This window comes from Falco naumanni, chromosome 7 (genome assembly GCF_017639655.2).
Source record: "Falco naumanni isolate bFalNau1 chromosome 7, bFalNau1.pat, whole genome shotgun sequence".
In the NCBI taxonomy this organism is placed as follows: domain Eukaryota; kingdom Metazoa; phylum Chordata; class Aves; order Falconiformes; family Falconidae; genus Falco; species Falco naumanni.
This window is the reverse complement of record NC_054060.1, coordinates 30,279,241-30,300,747: the sequence shown is the minus strand read 5'-3', so window position 1 is coordinate 30,300,747 and position 21,507 is coordinate 30,279,241. Positions and strand designations below refer to the sequence as shown.

At 39.3% G+C, this 21,507-nt stretch overlaps 1 protein-coding gene across 5 annotated transcripts in view; it reads right to left on the bottom strand.

Moving 5' to 3' along the window:
* The window catches only part of ESR2 (estrogen receptor 2), a 90,804-nt gene that overhangs the window by 8,904 nt on the left and 60,393 nt on the right, over positions 1–21,507 (bottom strand). For 4 of the 5 annotated variants that reach the window (XM_040601279.1, XM_040601280.1, XM_040601278.1 and 1 more), the window contains 3 exons: positions 15,999–16,174; positions 13,178–13,294; positions 3,345–3,641 (listed from right to left, as the gene is read on the bottom strand). In XM_040601279.1, the coding sequence (XP_040457213.1) occupies positions 3,345–3,641; positions 13,178–13,294; positions 15,999–16,174 (590 nt within the window). The remainder of the gene's footprint in view (positions 1–3,344; positions 3,642–13,177; positions 13,295–15,998; positions 16,175–21,507) is intronic. The other variant, XM_040601283.1, reaches the window with a different exon arrangement.

Below are 21,507 nucleotides of genomic sequence, written 5' to 3'. Positions count from 1 at the left end.
CGTTCCACCTACAGATACTTAAAGATCCAGATTTACCCCAGATATCACCTGCTAAATTCACATTATCAGCACCAGCAGTACGATTTATGACCACTGAGCACAGCTATCGGAAGGGCTTTACTTTTCCTTTTCCTAACAACCTTACGCTTTAAAGATCAAGGACAGCACATCACCACCGCAGCTTCACTGCAGTGTCAGAAGTCCTATTTCATTTGCTGCGGAGTACATTAAACTACTTATTTTTCTATGGCTGTAGTATGTGTCCTTCAAATCATGTGCTCTATACCTAATAATTCAATTATAAATTACTATGACAAGAAAAAACTTGTGCCAGATGTGCAGTAACTACTGAAAGACATGCTGCTCTGGCCAGCAACACACTAGGTTGCATAATGAATGCAAATTTCAATATTGCGACAACATCCTATCAATTAGCAATACAGGTTCAGGTACGAACCACACTGAACTCTCTTAGATTAGGTCAACAAAGTAAAAAGGCAATTACAGAAGTTGTGTTCTGCTGTCTGACAACTTGGAAATACTTGGAACAGAGAAGGAAAAAAACCCCTAGGTATCAGCTTCTATTTTACCAAGCAACAACAACAACAAAAAAAATTAAGCTGAAAGTACAGACAAAAACAGTCACAGAGTAAAATTCATAACAAAAGAATGTCATTAAATATGAAAAAAATATCTTTCCTATTTAAGCAAAAATGTTACTGTTAACATAAGCATCCATAAGGAAAAATAAAACTATTTTCTTTCACTTTTGGTGAGCGTCAAAATAATATCCAATAATAACTTAGAGGTGAAAATGGGCTTCTAACCCAGGCAGACAAAAACAAATACTCAGTTTCATAGAAAGTAAAGTTACTGCTCACTGAGCTATTAGTCAAGAACTCTTTCTTTTTTTTTTTTTTTTTTTTTCTTTTCTTTCTGAGACCTTACCTCCAGGAACCAGGCATGGATCTAAGATGATTAACTTCAGGCAAAAATTTTTGCAAATGGAAATTATATGTTCTGAGCTTTAGTCATTGCAGTTATTTTAATGGAAACAAATAAATATATCCACATTGAAGTAAATGTTCTAACTGCCACATAATATGGCAATTTTACATATAACCAGGTGCATGTTAAACACCACCTCTATACTGACATTGTTCTAAAATGGTGTTTATTTCTGTTCTGTGCAACCAGAGTAATCAGAAAAAACATACACACTAAAGTGTCAGCATTCCCAGGAACTGTTTTGAAGGGGTTTGATTACCTTAATGGGTTTTCTTCATACAAGTCTCTCATTGCCAAGAAAAAGTTTCTACTTCTGACACATGTTGAAAACAAACTAAAAAGTGATCAATGTCAAAATTGAGGTTGGCTTGGAAACTGATCTTTTAAAAAATTCAAAACAATCTCAGCTGAGGTTTTTGGTTTGTGGTTATTTTGTATTGTTGGTTTTTCTAAAAAAGTTGACAGGTTAAAAAAATAGGAATTAAGAACAATCAGAAAATAGAAAAAAATGGTTTGGTTTTTTTCTCCATTCAAATATTGCTTAAAATGAGGTTGTTTTCTATGACTTTCCCTGGTTTTCCTTCACAATTCACTTCCTACCAGACTAACATAACTACAAGTCCTCTGAAATGGTACGTTTTGATCAGGTTTTCTGATTAAATAAGAAATTATAGCAACAGACACCATTTAACCCCTTATGGTTATTTACTTCACAGTTATTTTCAGTTTCTTAAATCGGGAAAGGATTCGCGGTATCAGTTTAAAATATTCCACATTAACGGCAAAAACACGATCGCTTTGCAAATGGGAAGCACGGTTTAAGATGCTTCATGCTGAGCAAGCATCTCCTCCCAGCAGCTCTGCAGCTGACCTGGAAGCTGCACACCCTAAAACTACCACTAAAACCGAGCCCTCTGACGGGGTGGCTGAGCTGCAGGGACTGTGATCTGCAACTAGGAGACACGGTCCAGCAGCTGGAGTCGGTAGCACCTTCAGCCACTCCACCTCGAGCCTAAACGGGATCCGCTTCCCTTATTCTAAATTCTTTGTTTAAGGATTATACAAAACACCCTCCACCAGGCTTGTTTCCTGTACTGGTGCACGCTCCATTTATTTCTAGGCGTAAGGATTAGTGTCGTGCCCCTCTGTGTGCGCACGCAAGCAGCGGCAAGTGCTGTCACAGCACACAGGCGTGCCCAGACCAGGGCACACACCAGCACACGCTGGTCGCCTTCAGCATAAAATCCAAGCTAGGACCCACGGTGCGCTGGCCCCTCAGTCCTAACGGATGTGGGGCTAGGACTACCAGGCACACTGCAGAACGTATTAGCCACGCAAGGGTAACGCAGCCATAGGGATCACTTCTAGCAGATCACCGTATCTGAAGTCGAGGATTAAGCCCCACGCTGCCATATGTCTATCGATTATTCCATCCTTTCAGCTCACTACTATTAGTTGGTCACCTTCGCTCTCGCTAAAGGGTCACAGGCTGTGATTCAGTTCACGTCAGACAGCATGTTTTTCTGCACAGCTTTATCAAGTATCATCTCTGTGTGCTGTCTGCTTTTCTTCTGGCTTCTATTCTTTATTCTGACTGGTTTGGTTGTGGGTGTTTCATGGAAAAGGAATTGCAAATGCTCACCGCTTCTAGTTTGTAAGAAATGAAATGGTATGTTGCCATGATGCTGTGGTTGCCTTTGGGACACTAAAAGCAGTAACACATGTAGTTGTTCTTCAGTGCATGTTCTTTGTGTTGCCAACACTCAAAAGCATCCTCAGTGACTTTTGTTTTGAAGGACAGCGCACGATAATTCTGAGATCAATACTATGCACCGCTTTGCAAAGTGATGCTCTTGCATAGCAGCTCTGTCAAATGAAGTGCTTGCAGACACTCAGTGCTTGGATGCCCTTCAGTTTTCACCAACTCTATTAGAAACCTTCTATCAGGATTCAAGGAAATAATTTGGTCTTAAATTCATTTTTATAGCAATCTAGTTAATACCACTTTTAATGAACCTTCTAAATCAGATTAATCAGGTACTTACAGTTAATGAGGTAGAAATTACAAGCAACACCAACTACACTTTTTTAGTAAAATTAACAAGTATTTGACTAACAACAGACAGTAAATGAGGGACTAGGTCATTTTCTAAATCAAAATACATCCAGGTGAATTACTGAGAGCAACAAATTGCCCATTACTTTATAGGATAAAAAGCTTAAGACTTTTTATACCGCACATTTACTGTGCTGTGCTATTATTTCTGGGTAGACAATGGTATGTTGATAGTAAAAGCATCCACTAAAATAAGCAAAACCAAAGCTGACGTTCTTACCAGGAATTTTTTTGGCCCAACCGATCATGTGAACCAGTTCTTTGTCTGCCAGTTTTGTCAGGGACATCATCATGGAGGCCTCCGTGAATGGTTTGCTGGGACGACTCACCAACACATTGGGAGGCTCCGCTTCAAGCAGTGTTAAAACAAACTGCTCCGGACTGACTGTGCTGAGCAGGATCTCTTTTACGCGGGTTGCCGTCTCGTATTTCTTAGCTTTGCCAATGCAATGCACCTGATCTTCCGAATGACGATGGCTACGCAGGATCCGATATCCACAGCGTTCTCTTCTTGAGCCTGACACAAGAGGCACATGATTGCGTTGAAGCATTTTTCTCCCCATGTTGCATTACGTAAATCCAAATGTTTGGGGAGAAGGGGGAAAACCCTTTAATAAGGGTTGTTGTAATATTGAACATTAAGTTTCAGAATTTCTAGAGCATTCAGCATTGATCTAACTTTGTTTCCACTGACTTCAGCTGGGGCTTTTGTTTATTCTACTACACAAAGAATAATATTGAAAAACACTTATTTTTGAGCTTCAGTTAACCCCCTTTAAAGATCCATGGGAAAATTCCCATTGACCTCAAAAGAGATAAATCAGATCTTTAAATGCAAATAAAGATAGCTGTTTGTAAGCTCTGTTTTAGATGTAAACTGGGGGAAGAAAAGACTTCAGAAAGTCTGGGCCGTGCTACAGAGTAAATACCTCAGCCAAAAACACAGCTGGGCCTTGCTGCTAGCTGGGTGTTCAGCTAGGGACCTACTGACATGCAACCCATCTTCTCCCTACACCCTACTAAGCCAGCAGAAGTTTCCCCAAAGCTAATTCAGGTATCGACAACTAGGAGGAGGAAGCCCCCTGTTTGGAGTTCTGCGTGCAGAAGGCTATTTCTGTTGCAAAGAGCAGTTCTGTAAATTCCTGGACTTAATTTATTGTTCATTCTGACAGCACGAAACATTTTCCAGCTCTGTCAGTGCCATTGGTGGGATCACCGTTATCTGTTCTTGCATAGCTGCCATGCAAAGAGTCTAACAGCATCTCCAAAAAACATGGTATGGGGACTTGCTAGAACATTCAGCCATGGCTTCTACTTCATATCCTTCAGCATATCCTATAACAAGGACTATGTTTACTGATTTACAAATAATCTTTGGCAGTAACTAATGTGCAGGACTGTACCGTATTAAAAATATTAAGTCACTGAAGACATCCTTAGACTGGAGTTCTCCAGCACTTAACATTTCTAATAACACAGCTAAACTGTCCTCTAAATCTTTTAGAAGTTAATTTTTTTGTGGTGGTCATCAGCACTTTCACTGACATACAATACTCAAAGCTTGAATTTTCATAGATAGGAAAATGTCTGCGCTAACATAAATCTATGCCAGACCAACACATATTATCGCACATATAGAGACCATGGAGTCTTCAAGCATATTAAGTTGTTTCACTTGGTTTCAGATCCACAACAGATTTGACAAAAGCATCCTTTTCTGCTACTGTTGCTATCTTCACATCACTACATTTATGAAGTCTTTTTGGTGTGTTGCCTAAATATTTCTTGCCCTGATCACATGCTTTGGTTCTTCTTCATTAGGGTATGTGATTAAAGGCTTCATAAAGTGCACGAAGACAATGAAGCAAAGGAATGATGAAGATGGAAGAATCCCAAGAACATAATCAGTGACACTGACCAGGCTACTGTCAGGGCTATCAAAGGAGAATGATCAGCCTGTGGTCTGGACACGACATCCAGCATATAAGTTAAGAGGAAAGGCTTGTCAGTTCACCCGGAGCAACCAAGCATTCCAAACCACCTACTAGGAAGACCAGAGGATCTGGGTGTCAGCTACCAGGAGGAGGACAGGTTTAGACCAGCTGCCAGAGACGTGTGCGTGTGTTTGTGCACACAAGGTACCTGGAAGAACAGAGGATCCAGGGGCCAGCTACCGGATAACACTTTCTAAAGCCTGTTACTGGAGGGTTCCATAGTTTCTGTGACCATTTGTGTGGGAGAAAGGCTGAGAACCAGCACTAAGGTGAGGCTGCAGACCCAGAGGCCATCAGCTGGGAAGATGTGGGGATCCATAGGCCAACTGTCTGACAGACTGAGTGTCTAAATCCAGTTACTGGAAGGATCCACATTGTATAAACACATATATTTTCCACTGCTTGTGTTGGCATGAGTACTGTATTTTCTGTCTGTGCTGATCTGTGTGGCTGACTGTGGATACAGGTATTGTATATGTGTATACATATACACTATACAGGTATAGTGGATATGCCTACTAAAAATACAGACTTGCTACTAGACCTGGGGAATGGCAGTGTGGCAGTTTACCTTGTCAAGCTGCTGGATTCAGCGATTCCTACCATTCTTCATCCATATCCAGAGTTACATAGACCATGAGTTGTCTGAATTCCAACAGGGCAATGCAATTCTGATCCGGGGTTTCAGTTAGCAAAGAGGTCAAAACATAAGCCAAGTTAAAAATAAAGACAGTGGGGGCACAAATAATTAATTTCAGATGCTGTTGACAAGGCTTTGTCTTGCTAAATAAGATGTTAGGTGAATGCAGACTCTCAGTGGTGGAGGTTCCTCAGCTGAGATGGTTTTTTCAGGTCATAGTCCTGCCTTGTCTTCAGCAGCTGCCAAGCACCATTTGCATCAACCCTTGAGCAGGGTGAGATGCAAAGGCCAGGCAGGTACAACCTGAAGGTACTGAAAAGACTGGATAAGGACTAACAGTCTGCCAGAACTTTAAGGATGTGGAACTTAGAACTGCACATTGTCAACATTCTCACGTGCTGCCTGTTCAGTAAACCACCCCAGATGTAAAAGATAACAGGATGTTCTCAGCATTGGAGAACACCCTCTACCTGGAAACCCCAGAGATTGGAGAAGACGAATAGGCAAAGCTGGTTCAACAAATAGTCCTCAGGCATGGAGGAATCCAAGTGGAAAAGGCATTTGGAACTGGAAGCATTATCAGCGCAAGTCCAGCTTAAAGTCTGCACCATTTGGGGTGCAACCTTAAAAGGAATATATGTAGGATGAAATTGGTGTACTGACAGGACATTTGTACAAGTAATGGATTGAAGGAAACCAATCAATGATTTGCAGAACCAAATGCTCAGCTGAATGGCATCTAGCTAGAAGTTGTCAGAGCAGTTAGGGAAAGATAACATACCAGCAGAGACAATCAGAGCTCGAGACATTATCTTACGGTTGATTCATGAAAGCAGACTTGATGATACCACACAAAAAAGGTTACCTGCAGAACTACTCAAGTCCCAGAGCAATTTCTTCAATGATCTGTCTGGGCAAATCCTTTTCTTCCTGAGAGAGTCAAAGAACAGTGACTAATTTCTACAAATACACTTGGATGCTGTAGTGAACTCTGTGCTAAGCCTCATTTTGGACTAATGCACAAAGGTCAAGAGGAAACCCTTAAAGTCCTTTGTCACCTTCAGAAAAACATTAGAATAGCACAGCGGGCTGTAGACTGTTCTGAAGTCATGCACAGAAAGTATGTAAGTATTTTCCATCAGGGAAGACAAAGAGGAAAGGTCAACAGTGAGCTAAGCAACTGGAAAAAAAGTACAACTGGAGATAGATGAGGAAATGCCTAGGTATCAGGGTGCTCTATTTACAGAGAGATCCACAGCTCTGATTTCCATATCAACATGCATGGTAGAGATGGCAACCACCAGAAGAGATCTAACTAAAGCAAGAAGCAACACTGCACATCGTTTCTACTATTTAGAAAGCTGAAGCACATTGAACATGGGCACCTTGAAGGACAGAACAAGAATAATAGCCCAGAGGGACTAAAAGCCATAGGCAGGGCAGAAGAGACGTTTTCTTGGGCTATCAGAAAACACTTGCTGCTCCACAACATGCGTAGTTTTTGTTCTTCAGTAGCTGGTGGAGCTGTGAAGCCCCCAAAAAGGAGACACATGACCACAAGTCTTTTAATTAAACACATGGAAAAGTTGCTCAGTTAAGGACCATATCTAAAATTATAAAGTCAGAAAAACTACTGGTTTAAGGGGGAACTGGGGGGAGGAGAAGATGCCTGATGACACAAGGAGGAAATTCCAGCAGCTTGGACACACCTGCCAGAAGCAACATGTAGTCAAGCAAGCACTTAGAAGCAGCTCATTGACCCTAGTTCAGTTCCTGGCACTGAAGTGAATCAAGTACACTCTTGTGGGACTCCGAATCCACTGATCAGCTGTCCTCAGCTCTGTTGTACTGTTACCCAGACTCCTCAGTGGCACAGAAAATATCAGGCCTTTGGTGCCAAGACCCAAATTATCTCTGCCAATTCACTGCTGTAAAGATTTTTAAGTAACGTTTTGTAGACTACCCAAAATATAAACACACCAGTAACTGACCAGGTACTTTAAAGGTGATCAAAGAAATCAGTAAAAATTAAAAAAAACTTTTAAAAATAGTCATCCAGCATGCTTTGCTAATGGATAAAATCTTGCACAATTTTCAGCTGCGCTCCATACTCCATCTTAAAATAATTCAATCTGGTTGTGATACTTATTGACAGTATTAAAAGTCTCAGTATTTGTGGAGGGTTCTTACTGGGAAATAGCAAGCCCCTTTAAGTTAGTTTACGTTATTTAACTAAATCAAGTTTCATATATATATATATATTTAAAAAACCCCTCCATTTAAAACAAAACCAGTTTTATAATCACATTTCCAGTGCAGAAAGCCAAAGTAGAAGTGTTCTGACATTTCTGCATAACAAACTCATTACTAAAAAAAAATACAGTTGGTGACAAAAAAAAATGGATGGAAAAAAAACCCTACCCAAACCAGATTCTGAATTACTGTTTGTGATCATCACCATATTTTGCCAAAGCAGGCAAAGGCTGATTCACTGAGTACTGTGCGTAAAACACAGCTTGTCAGTAATTAAAAAAGATACTATTTATTTCCACATTAAAATTTATTCTGTTTGTATTTAAAAAGATTGCACTGTAAGATTACACAACTAAGAAAACATCATTTAAGCTTGCTAGTCAATTGACACATCAGAAAGTAGCAGCCTTTCCAATTAAAACAACACATTCCAACAATGTAAAGGAACTTTTATGCTTTCTATTCAAATCCAGAGTTTAGGCAGGACTGAGAAATCTTACTTGTATATCTACTAACATCCAACAGGATGTATAAGTGTTTATAAAATATTGTAAATAATTATAGGCTAGCTTAATGTTTGGCTTAACTAGACACAGAGATGTGGATCAATCTGCGTACAGGCACAGCAAACAAAGATGTATAGCTTCCCAAACTAGTGACTATTTCTGACTTTATCACAAACTTCCTAACTACATAATTGCTAATATTCATTCATGTAAAGGTAGTTCAGGTAACTGCAGAAGTGCACGAGATGATCAAATGCCTCCTTCTTCCTACAGCACTCTCCTTATTCAGAGCTATCCTTTGTGCAAGAAAACAGCTGCATTCAGCTGAGAATGCTGGACCAAGGGCCAGAGCTCAAGTTACAGCACCATAGACCACATGGATAACTGATCACAAGAATATAAGAAATAAGACACATTGAAAAAAAAAAGTCATTAAAATGAGCCTGTTGTTCACTCGTTCATATTGGCAGTGAAACACACTATTCTCAAAGCAACTCCCGCTTTACAAATTCTTTGAGAATCACCAATCCCATACAGCGGGCAGTTATATGGCACATTGCTCTTAATACTGATTTTGGTCCCTGGGAACTGCTTATGCAACTGACCAGTTCAGCTGCAACTGCAGCTTTACCCATTTAATATATTAGGATCAGTTTTTGTAAATGTTTGAACTTAAAACTTGCTCAAGTACCTAGTAGTAAATGATTATCGCTCCAGTCACTTTTGAAAGCAAATGCAAATGTTCCGGTGAGTATGCCTGTATTCATAGGGCAGACCTGCTGACAAAGAAGCTGCCATCTGCCACACACACATCAGAACATGAGCTAAAATTACAGTAATATCTACAATAGCTAAAATACAATTAATACATCTGATGTCCAGAGAACGCCGTGAAACATTTTCCCCAGCTTGCTGTGTGAAAAGTCATTTACAGTATTTCAAAGTGCTATCCAGGCACCGCACAGGGCAGCCAACACAGGAGAAAGAGTGCCAAATCCTGAGCCGTATCAGCCCACAGAGCGCTGGTTTTCTTTCTGCAAACTTGTCAAATGATGCCACTATTCAAGGGCAGTATCTCTCCATCTCTTTTTAGTACGTCCCCTCATCCTCCTCACCTGGGGTGGGGAGGGGGCAGGAAGGAGCTTTATCTTTGGAACATTTTCAACGTGTTGAGAACTGGCACAGAGGGCAAAAGATGCAGGAGTGGGGTGGAAGGGGGGAATAAAAGGTAAGAGCAGTCCAACGGGGAAACTGAAAACTCCTTATGGAAGAAGGTCTATTTGAGCCTCAGGAAGCAAAAATGAAAGAGTGGCTATAGCTAAGTGATGAAGCAACTTCCCTCTTCTTAACTGCCTTTGGCAAACAGCCCAGTTCATTTCAGCTCCCCAGGTAAACACCAGAAAGCTCCAAGAGAAGATCAATTTTATCCCAATCTGTTTTATTCCAGTTTGCTGGGTAGGGTTTACTGCAGTATTTCTGTTTCCCTTGTTCCTGGTGACAGCACTTTGCAATTATTTTTCTATCATTGCTAGTAGTCCTAGTGACAAAAGTTAGCAGTAGCTTTCTTAATTGGAACAGTCGGCAACACAGACTTCCCACAGAGAAATTTGCAGATGCAGTGTCTTAAGACCATCATTGTGCTTTTGGCAACGATGGTATGTCTCATAAGAAAATCGTTATCACCTTAATACAAAGCACTCCCAAGCCAGCCTTCACTGAAATACCCATGGCTTGTTGGGTTGACTTCTCAACACTTACGAACATGATGACATTCAAAAGAATTTCAGACCAGAAAACTCCAGAGCAACACTTTCTTACTGCTTCCTACTGTTCAATGGCACATACTGCCTTATCACATTTACAGACAGAAACATATGCTATACGTACACACATACATACATGTGTATTTTTTCTCAAGGTGTCTATTGATTATATGCAAAATGATAATTTAAAGCTTCGATGCAAACAGTACAGGTTTTATAAAAAGCTTTCATAAACTACAAAGTGGTAATTGAGGTTCTTTTATCACTTCTGCTGGGCAAGAAGTCTCCACTGAGCAAAAATGCACTTACAAGCCATTCTATCCTACCCAGGGTTTTAGTAGATGTGAACAAATGCATTCAGTGAGTGACCTGGGAAAGGAGCAGAGATGGGGAAAAGACTTCATTAAAAATAAAATGTATTCTTTTATGGCTTTGTACAATAAAAAAAACTGGTATTAAAGCATGTCTCTAACAAGAAAAAAATTGAAAGATAATCACTGTGGTCTGCAGGAAACAGCATTTACATTTCATGCCAGAAATACAGTCTTAAAATCTGTCTGGTTTAAATGTTGTCACCATGTGTGTCCATGCATCAGCATTACTCACAGGTGCCACAATTCACCGGGCAACTCAGACAATTCTGAGCAATTTTTTATATTCCTTTTTCTGAAATTAAATTGTTAAGACTCTCAAATCAAATTCTCAGTAGTCTCAAATTTCAGTGCTAGTATTTAAAAAATATTTTTTTAAAAATATAATTCCTGTTATTTTCTTGTTATAGTTTCAAAGTATCATTTTTTGGTCTGACACCATCATTAACATCCTATAAACATTCAGTACTGCAGGAAAATATGTTTATAAATATGTGACAAGATTAAAAGGAACACAGGCTAAGACATAAGTACATATTTTTTACTTACTACTTGTAATACCATAGTGTCTATGAGATCTAATCACAAACCAGGACTCCCTGGACAATTAGAATAAAAGGAGTAATTTAAGGAAAGCATTATGGAGGACCACCTTATGATATCATACTGGAATTGGCCTTTACAAAAACTCTCCAACTGCAGAACTGGGGCTTGATAGAAACCCCTGATGGAAAAACTTTGACTAAAATTCTCAGTCATAAAGATGAACAAAAGACAGTGACGCTGTTCAGAAAGTAAGGTTTCAAAAGGAGTCTTATTTGCAAGCTTAAAGCTTTCCTTTCTGGAGGCCAGACAGCAAAAGTAGCTAAGACCGTATTTATGAAAAACACCGATAAAGTTGAGATGCATTACCAGTGCAAAAGACAACAAGAGCTTCATATAGAAAGAACCAGTTGATTTGAGCAACAGAAACTAAATGTACTTCAGGAGTATGAAAATAATACAAAGAAAAATTGAAATTGTAGCTCTAAGCCAGAAGTTATGCGCTAGAAAGGAACAGTGAGGCTGCGATCATAACAGATCACAGAATGATTATGAACTGCTGGCATGATGCAACCATGAAAAAGGCAATTAGGATGCTTACGCAGAGAAAAGCTTCCACGGAAACAGATACGCATTAATGCTACTACAGTGAGGAGTGTTCACAGGAATACTGTCCCTGATTCTGGTCATCCAAGTGAAAAAGAATTATTTCTGCCTGGAGCAGATTGAGGGACAAGCTACCCTGACGACTTCCAGATTCTGTCTACTTTCTGTTTTGCAAGAGGGGAAGATTTCTTGGTTTATTTAGCCTAATAAAACAAAGGCTGTGGAGGGCATGATGTATTCTATTTAACCAGACTGTTAACGTAAAGGCAAGAGGAGCCTCTAAGCTACAAGACAATGTTGCCACAAGAACAAATAGTCATTAATTGTCCAGCAATAAATGCAGGCTGGAATTCTAAAGTATGTTACTAATGAATGAAAGACCATTTTGCAAACAGCCTTTGGATCAAAACACTGGGAGGATGAAAACACTGCCTAGCCTTGAAATAGAACTACTTATCTACACTAAATAGGATGAAATGAGATGCACGCTTGCAAATCACAGTGGATCAAGCACAGTGATCTTCTCCTTTCCACTCCAGTGGTCCTACGTGATGTTTTCTAGCATGATTTCTGTCATGTATATTGGGCAACCTATAAGAAACAACAACAAACCTTGACTGTGAAAATATAGTAGATACTGAAATACCTTTCAAGTGATTTTATTCTTAAATGTCACTTTTATAATAGCAACTATAAATGTACAACTACATTGAAGTCACATCACTGCAAGTACAAGATACGAATAAGAGAAAAGGCTGGATAATTGTGACTGGTGCAGTGACAAACAGCAGGTATCCACTTTGGATGAGGAGCTACAGGGCATCATTTGAAAATAACCTCTTCTGGACAAGATGTCCCCTAATGCTAATTTTTGGAAGCTTGGCAGTTTTCAGGAATAGTTTCACTTAAGTACTAGCCTCACTCTTACACTCCTCCCAAGGCATTCACTCTTGCGCTGCTGGAGACAGGATACCAGGTTAATTAACTACTGCCTTAATGCGGCACTGCTGTTCTTGCATTACATTTAACTAACAGAGCACAGTACAGGCTCATTTACCCCATATCAAAAGGGATTTCAGTTTGGTTTGAGGCTCAGGCAGCAGCAGGTCTTGTCTTTTCATTCTGCAGAACACAGCATGCAAGAAAACTGTCTTCACAGAGCTCTGGGGAGGTACTATTGCTTTCGTGTGCTTAACCTATACCATACTCCTTCCCACACATTTTCTTCTGAAAATGAAACACCTCCTTCTGCTTTAAGAATTGGTACATTCCTTCCTATAAAAGCAGCTCAAGCTTTCCTCCAAGTGCCTGTTGTGCCCTTTTAAAAAAAAAAAGCTAGCAAAATCCAAGCAAACAACACAGACATGCAAAACTCACCACATTTCATCATTCCCACTTCATAACATTTCCGTAGCCGGCATGCCTGGCAGCTTTTACGCCTGTTTTTATCTATTGTGCATTGATTGGTAGCTGGGCAGATGTAATCATTATGTCCTGCAGCAGAGTAAGAAGAGAAAATTTAACATCTCCAGCAGTTTCTCTTGGTTTTTTCCCCTAATAAGGACCTTCTCAATTTTAAACATCTCAACTTCTTCACATGCATATATCTAAGCTCCATTCAACTGATGCAAAAAAAAGCATATTTAAGCCTATTCTGAAAACATTGATCTGTGGCCTCAAAAAGTAACCAGCCAACACAGACCAGCTTTTAGTGATGACTGTTAAGATAACCAAGCACCTTCTAACTAACTCATTTTTGAGAATGGGACACATACTCTTGTGGAAATTTGCTTCCAGCCTCCAACTTCTTACTGTATACTGGGACTCTGCAGGTGACAGCAGCTTTTTTTTTTTTCCTCAGCAGAGTTGAAAACAGCAGCACACACAGCTTCGCTCCTGCAAGGATTTAAGTAAACTACAGCTCTATTTACCGAGCTTTCTGACGTGGTAAGTTCCAGGAATGAAGAAGCCTTTGGAGGACTGACCCTGGACCAAAGTTAATAAAAAAAAAAAAAAAAAGCAGCTACTGTACTGTATAATACAAAGGAAAGCACAAGCAGAAGGTACAACTTTTAGATATTCTGGACAAGTGTTTCCTCTTATTTTCATGTTACCACTACAGACTCTTCTGTTCTCCTCTACTTCTCTCCTACTTCACCCTGTCCCCACACAAACCCCTTTACATTATTCTATTTCATTAATCAATAATCTGGTCCAAAGGTTTATTACTGTACACTGGACTTGCGTATGCTCTTGGTGTAAATACAGTTGGATCGTCTCCTGCCAAATACTGGTAATCTCTCTTGCAATTGTTATCAAAGGGCAAAAAATATTCACACATTTACATTTCTTAATGTCTTTCCTCTCAGGTTGTGTTTTAGGTTATTTTTTTTTCAAACTTTTAAGAGTAGATCAGGCAAAGATACAACTACTAGAGGTTTTTTTACTTGATGCAAGTCCAAGAGTTCATGTCCCCAGGAGTAATTATTTAACTGAACCATTGTGACTATTTCCTTGCAAAATTAAAATAATTCTAACCTTGAATTTTTGAACCGATAATTTTAAAAAGAAGAGATCAGCTTAGTTTGTCCTGTTTCCTACTGGCAGATATGACCCAAAAACAAATTACCGTTTATCACTCTTCACACAACATGTGGGAAAGGAGGAGGAAGCTCTCTGTTGCACTATAAGCCAAGCACACAGGACTAAAGTGGTTTAAAACTCCTGTGTCCTTGGGATAATTTAGCTTTCAGGCAGATGTTCAGAGATGTGGAACAAATACACTAAACTACAAACTTGGACCAGCCGAGGAGACCACACACAGTTGCTCAGTCACATAATCTAATTTTAATTGGACATTAGCCCAACATCTTGGTCTATGGTAGGCCCAGAATTTTACTTTTATAACCTTTATATCCTTCATAACAACAGTTGCAACTGAGCGCTTGATAGTGTTTTATGCCAAGAACTTACTTTATTTGAATTACAAACCAATGTTACCTGACAGGGTACATTAAGGTGTACAAAAGGCTACAATGGGTAACTTGTTCACGGCCACAGCACATGTGAGCAAGGCAGAGCAAGCAAATAATTTTCCTGACAGAAAACACTTTGAGATCAAATTCAGTCTCCACTTGTGACAAACTGGAGACAAAGTCCTCTTCAATTATTTTAAAGTCAAAAGTACTCGCACCGGTTAACAGAAATTGTTATTCACCCATGCAGAACTTGCACAACAAATTGAAAAGGCACACAAATTTTGAGTTAAATTTTACTCTAATGGTGATGCCAACTCTGCCATATTAAACCAAAAAGAATATCTCAAGATTGCTGAAGGCTTTGTGTGCAGAAGGGAACATTACAGACCGAAAAATATCAGGATTTTCTGTTAGTATCTGCATGCACTGTCTAACGTCAATCCAATTAAGTTTTCACCAAAAGGCCCCAGATGAGGCCAAAGAGCATAACTACAGCAAAGGTTAAAGTAATGAAGTGGTCCAATGCTGCAATACGGTGTGTAAGGCACTGCCCGTAGGCTGTGGTAACAAACAAGGAGACCTACATTTACTTCATACTGCAGCCACTTGGCAAGTTTGAACTAAATACCAAATATTTAAGGTTTTAAACACTGAAGTGAAAATTTTAGATAGATCTGGCAGAGTAAGAAATACTGGGTGGAGGACTGAGAAGTAATAACCAGGTTTGTAGTGAATACTCACCATGCATATTTTTATATCCTACATACTGTGTAGATATTATATGCTATGACTCAACAGCTCCAGGCAACATACTCTTGTCAAGAATAGTTCCTGGCAAGTAAACTCTCCAAACAATTACCTACTCTAACTGTATCTATTATAACAATTTCACAATTACTATGTCTACTCTGGGACACAAACTGCAATCCGATTCACAGGTCTGCAGTGCCATCCCACCAAGGCCTTTGCTGCAGGACCTTCCTCTTCTATGTATTCTACCTCTTCTCTCAAGAGATCAATTGCTCACTTCGTAATGTTTCCAGATCTTGGAAGAACATAAAAGCCAAGATAAAGTAATCAAATCATGTATTGTTCTATTTTCAGCATGCAGTACCATACACCAGGACTTCAGATCAACTCATTACTAGATCAACTGCTGCAGCCCCCAATCATATGAAACAACTTATTTGACCAAAGTTATCAGAAGCTGATCCTCCTACCTTGAATACTTCTTTTAAAGAACGCTTTGCATCCTTCACACGACCAGACTCCATAGTGGTATCCTGAAGCATAGTCACTGCAGACTGCACAGAAGTGGGCATCCCTTTTTGAGCCAGGATTATTCGCGATTGGGCTTGTACAGTCATTGCCATTAGGTTTTCTTTTTAATGTTTCTCTGACAGAAAAGAAAAACATCGGTTACGAAAGAGAACTAATCTATGTTGCAAAGAGTTTCATTATTTTCCATTGTCTCCTGTTCTCTCTATATAGAGTCTTCTTATTACCAAACACAGGATAGTGTGAAACACTGTTAAGCCTTTTTCTGATAAAGTTATTTAAAGTGTATAGCCTGATCTCACAGCTTTCAATGACAACAGGCTATAAAGTTTTAAAATAGTCAAAGGCATAAAACTGGACTGCTGATGTGTCATTCACATGAACTCTGGGAAAATCATATGGAATGCTGATGGATCTTGAAGAATTCTTGGAAATGTACAAGTCCAGGAATTTGTGGACCAAGTGGGCTTTGCCTCTGTGAAGCTTTGCCAGGAAAATGCAAACTCAGACAGCTTGGACTGACATCACAAACATTACCACAAACAGAGCTGCAGTTGCTTCGTACTGTTAGCAAGGCAAAATTCTAGATGGAGCAATACACATCTAGTCTCAACTATTTAACACTTTAAATGAGGCTCTATTCATTCAATAAGATGCTGGAGACAAATATCTCGAGACGTGAATCTCAGTCTGTAAGACCAACTCAATGTTAGACAAAGTTTTCTGTTCAAGGTTATGATCCACGTTGATCACCTAAATGCTAACTAAAAGGAAGTCTGAAGGCAAGAAGAATGGAGAAACACATTTTTTTAAATACAAAAAGTATTTAAAATACTCTCGTACATTTAAGAAATTATCACTCCATATAAATTGGTAAGATATAGGCATTCCTGAAGTACTACAAATATTTCCAACTTACTGGAACTATTCTTAGTGACTGGATTAAAATTAGAACAGGATAAAAACATGAAATAACAGCCAATTCCTGACACCAAGATGCTGTAAACAAAAAGCTAGAGGAACGGAACTTGGGTTATCTGCAAAGCCGTATTTAGGTATAGGAAGTACATCCATTGCGTATTTTTTCTCTGGACCTCATTTTCTTGGTGGTTTTAGCTTGTCTTACCTTCATGGTCAATACAAGTTTTAGATAGAAAATAGTGTCATGTGCAAACTGTCAGCAGCAGTTTGACAAAAGGAAACTGTATAGTCAATTTTAGGTGTACACTTAAGCACAGAGGCAGATGTTAAAAACTGCAGAATTTTCCTCATCCCACCTTCTGTCAGGATTAAGGAGGAGAAGTATCGGTTGGGATAAAACAGCAGGTAGAACGGTTTACAGCTTCTAAAGAACAAGGGTACATTGCCAGAGCAGAATCGACAAGATCAAGTTTAAACAGAACAGTAGAAACTTGCTGGAAGTGCTGTCAAAGAAGCTTTAACTAACATATTAAAAGTAGACTTTGTGCTGGCTTTATGACAGGAGATAAGGTCAAACACACCCACATGCCAACTAAAAACCAAGTTTATAAGTATTTGAGGAGAATGTGCTCCAATTTCCTAGAAGAAAATCTGGAAAGGAAAAAAGATGGTTCTCTAAGCAACTTCCAAACCCGAAAATTTAAAGTATTTGTTGTACAGCTAGTTATTGCAAGCTTTTAAAAAAACGTTAATTCATTCAGATATGGCAAGGCATATGGGTGTTTAGATGTTTAACAAGCCCAGCCTTCGATTACATACACATACCCTGCCCCTGTAAATGGGTTGCTGAATCTCCATTTCCCCTGCTGCCACGCTGGGAGGATCAGTGTGGGGGAACATGCCCTTAGAACAACAGGCCTGTATCACACACGCCTCATATGCTGCCAACACAAGGAGGAAAAAGCATTGCTATTCCTTCCTGTTTCCCTGTATTTGGAAGGAAAAAGTAATCTGGTCTTTCAGATTAGTAGAAGCAGTATATTTTTAATCTCTACTTGGGAATCATGATCCAATTGTGAGAGTCAGAAGAGAATAAAAACCAGCTAGAGAGCATCTCGGTGACCGAGATTTATTTTGTTTTGTGATGTTTATTGCCCTTGTTAAAGCACTGTGACACTTTGGGTGAAAATAAAGAAAAAGCACACACCATAACTTCTCACTGAGGAGTGTTGGGTTTTACCTTCCAGCCATGACAAGTGTTTTAAAACCCACCTCTTCCTCTGCTTAAAAGTTTTACAACGGTCACCCTGCACACATGCATGCCATGTGACTTCTGCAGACTGGCAGAGAGCTTGCACACGGAGCAGCCGTCTGGAAGGGATTCCTCCTGCAGGCCAAATAGGCATCAGATCTGCTCGCCTGGGATGGCTGCAGCAGGAGGTTCAAACCCAATCATTTTGTTTCTGTTGTCTTTAAGGACAACAGAACTAGGAAACTGTCGAAGGCTTTAAAGTACATGTTCCTTACCCTGAGAACCTCGCAACCAGACAGCAAACCGGAACTGGTGGCCCCACGTGTGGTTAGAGACCACCTCCCAGAGCTGTTGGGACTGGTCCATGCCAGCATGCTCAGCAGACAAATGAGCTGCCAGATCCTCCAGAAGAACTGGTGGTCACTGGCTGGAAGCCTACAGAGATCCTATACCAAAGGATGCATGAAAATGGGGGATATTACCCTGGCTGCTACCGAGGAACCACATGGACAAAGATTTATAGCTTTACACCTCCTAGTACTGCTCTCTATTTTATGACCATGGTTTCTATATAGAGATACTAGGTTTCCATAAAGAGAACCAAGATATTTTTTGAAAGTAGTAAGCCAGTGATTTCCTACTAGGCACCAACAGTGACAAGATGATTACCCTAAAGGAGGAGGAATTAGCAAGACTATTTAAGTTATTCATGCCTTCTAACTACCTCTAGCTTTGCCACGGCAAATGTTTGATGCATATGCCACACCTGGAAAACTTGAACCTAAACATAACTTTTTGTTAGAAATTAAGAAGGGTGGCAAGGATTTGACCTAGGAAATAGCAAGATTTGCTCACAGTGTTTGTTGTCTGTCAAGTTTTTTTTTTAAACCGGAACTATTGTACATTATAAGAAGAAGAGAGGAAAAAAAACCACTGAGAAAATGAAAAAAATTTCCATTAAATAAAAAAATTATAGTCCAGATTTTATAATTTCTTGTTAACTCTTCCTTCCCTCCTACAGGCCACTGGCGCATTCAGTGCCTGGAGGTAATTCAATCTCACACAAGCCTAAGCTGTAGGATAAATAAGGCTCTTCCTTTTTCTCCCAGAATGTGTGCAAGACAATGGGCAAAAATCAGCTGAAGATTACTGTTCAGTCTTTATCTTTCTCATTTTCTAGAGACTCCCTCCACTGTAACTTCTGCAATTGTTAATACCACACAGTTGTCAATATTTGTATCTCCAAAGCACAGATTCTGCTACGCTCCAAACATGGATTAATATACTGAAAATCATGCCATTGATATCTCAAAACTAAGAGACATATTTTTGCTTAATGTCTAACTATTACATCATAAAATGGAGATGCCAACCCATCACCTCAAAGAGGCTGCACAATACTTTTAAGTGCTCAACAGAATAAGCACAATAAAAAAGCATAGGAGAATAATGCAAATAATTATGGCTTAAGAGCAGATTTTAAACAATGTATAAACATGATATTAGCACACTGTGAAATAGACAAAGTTACTAAATAATTTCTAATTAAGCAAGCATTGCTAGCCTGTGTACCCCAAGACCTTTACTTACATGGTCTATGTGCAATCAGTCAGAAACACAAGGAAAATAGTAGAAAAGAACAAATTACGTTTTAGAAATATTACTCTGGCAACTTCATAAAGTTTCCTAATACTTTTTTGAAAGTAATAGATCTGTTCATTTTGAAAATAAACCTTTTGTTTCTTCAATTAAAATCCTTTTATTTAGGGGATGAAGGCAGAAATCAATTTCAGACTGCTTTTAAATATAATTACACTGTCACATGCCTTTTCTCTTCATGTCATTTTACTATCAATTGAGTGATCCTGCTCCAACATTTATGAGACTATTTCTATTGTCCTCACTAGATACAGGACCTATTATCACCAATATCGCCATTTCATACAAAAAAATGGGTCTCAAAGTTCACATCTATTTTTACATGGAATACAATTTTTGTTTAACTATTGGTGCAAAGTAATACTATGCTCCTTAACATTTGCATTTAACAAAGTTAAACAAATTTCTTCTGTGTTCATATAACGAACCTATTCATGAGGAAATGGAATGCTGAGAATTCAAGATTCCTTATTTTAAGCTGATCTACAAGGAGATCCAAATTGCCCAGTGATCACCTTCAGCAAAGCGGACTGCATTAGTTTAGCTAATGTGAATGGAAATCTACACCCAGAGAAAATAAACTATTCTCACGCTGACATCTTGCTTTATTTTGAAAGGTAAAATAAACCATGTAACAGGTTTAAACACGTAGGAATGCTTTCTTACTCATCTTTCAAACAAAACCCCTTTTCTCAAACTATAACGCTGTTTAAAATTATTTACACTTTAAAGCATTAGTCCCTCCCTTCCCCCAGAGCTATTCCTTTAAGTTTCAATCTCAAGAACTCTTCCTTCAAGGTATAATCTATGAATCTGTAGTGTCACAGTCATTGTTCCCATGGCAATAAATATAACGTTCATGACATTAATTTAAGACCTCACCAAAGGATAAAGCAAAAGGAAACACAGGGCTTTGCCTTTTTTTTTTTCTTCTCAGCCTTATTTCAGAACAGATATCCACAATAATGAAACTACAGCTCTTGCTTTTTGTGTTTCCATGTCAAATTATTTTTTCCCCTTTTTTACAACTTCTATACACAAAAGGGGGTTACAGTGCATCACGCTGAGACAAATGAAACATTGAGAAGGTCCAGCTACCAAGCAACACATTAGTTACTTGCTGCTGAACAATAAAGGTCACAAATTTAGACCCCAGATTTCATTGACTTCTGTTTAAGTTAGGTCATCATCAGCTACAAGAGCAACAGTCTGTATGAATCTACACAAATGGCAGAAGACTGACTTAAAACTCCAGTGTGGCAGGTTTGGTTTCCCTTCTGTCTGTGTAGAAGCACACTGCAGAGCATCAGATGGGGAGCTCTTGCTCTTGGGCTATTCCAGCTGCTGTCCCATCATCTGGACAGCTTCAAACACTGACCTACAGCAGCCTTTCCAGAGCTGTCAAAGTTTTGAAACATTAGCCAAAGTGGGAAGAGTTTGGATGTTAGCCCTATTCATATTAGACCTGCTTGGGGAATTTTTCTGTATATGTGCCACCCAAACAGCCTCTCCCAATCCACACACCTCCACTTAAAGTAGATTTGCACTCCAGAACTGCCTGCTACTCTCTGCCGACTCCAAATAAAGCCTAGCCAGGTGGCCAGGCTGAAGATCTGTGC